General features: G+C 50.2%; 1 protein-coding gene across 1 annotated transcript; it reads right to left on the bottom strand.

Moving 5' to 3' along the window:
* Positions 1 to 3,890: 3,890 nt before the first annotated feature.
* Positions 3,891 to 5,047, bottom strand: LOC149526068 (olfactory receptor 51I1-like). Its single transcript, XM_089777130.1, has one exon. It carries the CDS (start codon positions 5,045 to 5,047, stop codon positions 4,103 to 4,105), a length of 945 nt encoding a protein of 314 aa, XP_089633256.1. The 3' UTR covers positions 3,891 to 4,102.

Genomic DNA, 5,047 nt, shown 5'->3' with positions numbered 1-5,047 from the left:
CCTACACAGCGGAATTGTTTGCTTTTGGGCCCTTAACAACGTCCCTTTGAAATACTTCCAACTCTCCTCAGTTGTTTTTCCCTTCAGTCTTGCTTCCCATGGGACCTTACCTACAAGTTCTCTGAGCTTATCAAAATCTGCCTTCCTGAAATCCATTACCTCAATTGTGCTGGTCTCCCTTCTACCTTTCCTTAAGATCATGAACTCTATTATTTCGTGATCACTGTCCCCTATACTGTCTTCCACTTTCAAGTTCTCAACTAGTTCCTCCCTATTTGTTAAAACCAAATCCAGAACAGCTTCTCCTCTGGTAGCTTTTTCAACCTTCTGAAACAGAAAGTTGTCTCCAATGCAGTCCAGAAACTTATTGGATAGCCTGTGCCTCGCTGTGTTAGTTTCCCAACAAATGTCTGGATAGTTGAAGTCCCCCATCACCACCAAATCTTGGGCTTTGGATAGTTTTGTTAATTGTTTAAAAAAGGCCTCATCCACCTCTTCCACCTGGCTAGGTGGCCTGTAGTAGACTCCTAGCATGATATCACCCTCGTTTTTTACCCCTTTTAGCTTAACCCAGAGACTCTCTACACAGCTATCTCCTACATTCATCTCCACTTCAGTCCAACTGTGTACATTTTTAATATACAAGGCAACTCCTCCTCCCTTTTTTCCCTGTCTGTCCTTCCTGAGCAAGCCGTACCCTTCCATACCAACATTCCAATCATGCGTCCCATCCCACCAGGTTTCTGTAATACCAATGATATCATAGTTGTATTTATTGGTTAGCAATTCCAGTTCTTCCTGCTTATTACCCATACTTCTCGCATTTGTATATAGGCATCTAAGATACTGATTTGATCTTGCCTCCCTGTTGTGCCCTGACCCTCCTTTCTCCTTGCCATTATAGGCCGTAGTCCCCCCCCATTTCCAACCCATCTCCCAGTCCCGCACATGCAGCACTTACCTGTGGGCTTTGCTCACCTGCCCCCAACAAACCTAGAAGAGTGAGGGGGGTTTGATATTCGCCTTCAACTTCCTGATGGGAGATGCCAAAGGAGAGAGACGGCAGAGCAAGGAGCAATGGTCTTAAGATGAAGTGGGGAAGTCTAGGTTGGACATTAGGAAAATCAATTTCCCTAGAGGTATGTCTGCGCTGCATTCCTCTTTCGAGAGAGGAATGCAAATGCAGGTGAGTGAAATTACAAATGAAGCACGGATTTGAATTTCTCATGCATCATTTGCATTATCGTGTCCAGGCACTTTTTTGAAATACCCTATTTTGAAAGAAAATGCAGGCCAGAGGGGGTTATTTGGGAAAAAAAAACCTTCTTTCAAAATAACCCTTACTCCTTGAAAAATTAGGTTTAAGGGTTATTTTGAAAGAAGGGTTTTTTCTGAAAACAACCGCATCTTTGCCCACGAAAGCTTATGCTCCTACACTTCAGTTAGTCTATAAGGTGCCACAGGACTCCTCGCCGCTTTCGCATCTAAACAGCGTTTTTTATCTCAAAATACGGTATTTCAAAAAAGCCGCCTGCTGTGATTATGCAAATGAAGCATGGGAAATTCAAATCTGCGCTTGATTTGCAATTTCGCTCACCTGAATTTGCATTCCTCTCTGGAAAGAGGAGTACAGTGTAGACATACCCTAGGCAGCTGGGGAAGCACAGGGATGGGTTCCTTAGGCCGGGGGTCGAATCTCCATCCCTAGAGGTTTTAAAATCTCAGCTTGACAGAGCCCTGGATGGGATGATGGAGTCAGGGCTGGTCCTGCTTTGGGCAGGGGCTGGACTTGGTGACTCCTGAGGTCTCTGCCAGCCCTGGGATTCTAGGATTCTGCTGCTGCCCCTTTAAAATGCTGCCTCTGCATGTGTTTCAAAGGGTCAGCCCTGCAGCCCAGGCTCAGCAGGGAGTCCCCAGCTGCCCCTGGGTTCTGCTGCCACACAGACCCTGGGATCAGCTGGGCAGTCCCTGGGCTCCACGGCAGCTGCCCCTTTGAAATGCCACAGATAGCTTTTTAAAGCAGAAGCCCTGGAGCCCGGGGTCATCTGGGGACTCCCTGCTGATTCTGGGCTCCCCGTGGCAGAGGGACTCAGGGTCAGCTCGGCTCTCAAGTTGATGCTGGGTTCTGTGTTGCGCTCCCCCTTTGATGCGCCACCGAGGCGCTTCAAAGGGGCTGCACTGCATGGAGCCAAGGGTCAGCTGGGGACTCCAGCTGATCCCGGGCTCCATGAAGAGCTGGCCCGGTGACACACCGGGGTGGCGTTTCAAAAGGGAGGCGCACGTGATTAATCGGAATTACATTTTTTAATTCCTTGACAGCCCTGGTTTATTCATTGAAAGGAAAAGTTTGACACTAAATAAAACCAGAAAGTGAAATGTCTAGAAATGTCTCATCAAAACGGACCCATCTCTGTGGACTGGGCTGGGTCTGGAAATGGCCTTTTCAGGCTGGCAACCATTCCAGAGACCTGTCCCACCCGCTGGCAGGAACAGACTCCCCAAGGAAATTGTGAGCAACAGACACCACTTGGCAACACTGCCCTGTGCTTCCCACTGCTCTGGCCAGGTTCTCTTCCCAAGCAGCAGCCACATACAATGTCTGGCCCAGGCCCACTGTATTGCAGCGTGTTTCTGCCCATCTCCTTATTCCTCCAAGCCATTTATCTGCCAGGGAATGTGGATAGCCAGGCACAGGGCAGACAGGAACACAGCCTGGTGGCCTGTCTCTGTTTATTTGTCGGCAATGTGGTACTTTTTGAGTGCTGCGGCCAACCCATTACAAGGTTTCAGGAACTCTCCTAGCCACTCATGGGCTCAGCGCTATGGGGTTACGTGCCTTCAAAAAAACCAACCAAGTGGCAAAGGGGAACACAAGCAGGAGTTCTTGGTGTCTGATTAGAAGCACCAGCAATGTCATCCCCTTCTGGAACTGGCTCTAGAGCGAAGCCACGGTTGACGGGAGTCATGTGCACCTCCCAGCGTAACAAACGTCCCCATCTCAGCTCTGGCCTCCAACGCAATGTCAGTGTCACCCCTTGGGATGAGTTCTCTGGCAGAAAGAAGAGAACTGAGAAGGGGGAAGAAACGGGTGTTGCCTGACTTCCCTTGAGAGGGGGCACACAATGAGCATGGGGAGTGGGGCAGAAAGATGCTCCCCAGCCCCTGGTGTGGGCAAGATGTGTGCAGATGTGAGAAAGCATGTGGCCTTCCCCCATCACAGATATGGGGGACCTATGGCGAAGGCAGGAGTGCTGCCCCTCCCCACCCCCGTCCTCGTGCGAGATACACGGGGCTGACAATGGGTCTGTGCTGTAGAACTGACATCAGACCAGCAAGGTCTCTGGTTTACAGGAGCGTTTCCGTCCTCCTATTTCCCTTTTATAGCCAGGGCCCAGCCATGATGTTTTGGCCCCTGCTCACAGCCACACTCTCCACCCCGAAACACTGATTGACTTTGAATTCCTTTAATGTCTGAGACAAATGGAAAGCCATCAAAGGTGCTACAGGACACTCACTGTGACGGCGCGTTGGGGGTCCCCCGTCTCCTGCACCCCGAAATGGCACAAACAGACTGCACCAGCCGGTGGAATAGAGGAAGTTTATTGCCTCTCCAGGATACAGCACAGCACAGATGGAATCTGGTCACAGAGCTGGGCTAGGATGCCTCAGGCCCCCTTGAGATGGGGGAGACTGGGCCCCTAAATTCCAGCCCCTTTCCCTAGGCTGTCTCCTCCATGCTCCCAGACAGCAACTAACCAACACTCTTCCAGCCCTGCCCCCCAGCCAGGGCAGCATTCCACCTTCCTTTGTTCCTCTGCATGGGGGGTGTCTGGCCATACTGGTTGAGAGATCCCTTTGCATAGTGACTCATCCGGTTTTGCTGGGTCGTGATACCCACGGCAGCCAGTGGGGGTTACCCCAGAGCCAGCAGCATAGAAACCAGCCAGGTACCCCCACTACGTCACACTCACCATATACAGTTTGAGTGACTTTAGTATGTTACAGTTGGATAGCTTGAAATAACTTCTGGAAAGATGTGGAGCTCTTCTGTCAAGGCATTCAATACTCGTCGAAGCAGACCTTAACTCATACAACTCCCTGTTTACATTATGTCTCTAGAGAAAAGGCGGAAGATCCCCTTGCGAATCTCCTTTGTTTTCACACTGTAAATGACAGGGTTTAACACAGGAGGGACAAAGAGATAGACATAGGACATGAGGATTTGCACAACATGAGGGACATTTTTCCCAAACCTGTGAATAACAGAAAGAGAAGTTATTGGAACAAAGAAGAGTAGGACGGCACAGATGTGGGAGATGCAGGTGTTCAGGGCCGTGAGGCGCTGCTCATGGGATGCAATATTTAAAACTGTCTTCAGAATCTTAATGTAAGAGAAGATGATGAACAGTGAGTCTAAGCCGAAAGTAAAGACAATGGTAAATAGCCCATAGACGTTATTGACAGTTAAATCTGCACACGCCAGCCTTATCATGTCTGAGTGCAAGCAGTAGGCATGGGAGAGGACGTTGCTTTTGCAGATTGGCAGGCGTTTAATCAGGAAGGGGAAAGGGATGATCGTGCTGGTACCTTTAATCACAACAGCCAGCCCGATTCTCACAATCCTGGGGTGGGTCAAGATGGTCCCGTAGCGCAGCGGGTTACAGATGGCCACAAAGCGATCGAAAGCCATGGCCACTAAAATCCCCGAATCTATGTGGGAAAACAAGTGAATGAAAAACATCTGGGCCAGGCAGGAGTTGAAAGCGATGTCTGTGAAATGGAAGAGGAAGGTGCCGAGCACGGTGGGCAGGGTTGACAGAGCCATCCCGAGGTCATTGACTGACAACATGCAAAGGAACAGATACATGGGCTGGTGGAGACGCCGGTCTGCCCAGACAGTGCAGAGAACAAGGCAATTCCCCACCACGGCAGTGACGTACAACACAACGAAGGGGACGGCGATCCAGTGGTAAGCCGCCTCCTGGCCTGGGAACCCGGCCAGCTGGAACGTCGCAGGCTGGAAGCTGGTGCTATTGAAACCCACCAT

This window comes from Pelodiscus sinensis, chromosome 1 (assembly GCF_052426305.1).
Source record: "Pelodiscus sinensis isolate ZL-2025 chromosome 1, ASM5242630v1, whole genome shotgun sequence".
In the NCBI taxonomy this organism is placed as follows: Eukaryota; Metazoa; Chordata; order Testudines; family Trionychidae; genus Pelodiscus; species Pelodiscus sinensis.
Note: the sequence above shows the minus strand (reverse complement) of the source record. Positions and strands in the feature narration are given on the sequence as shown.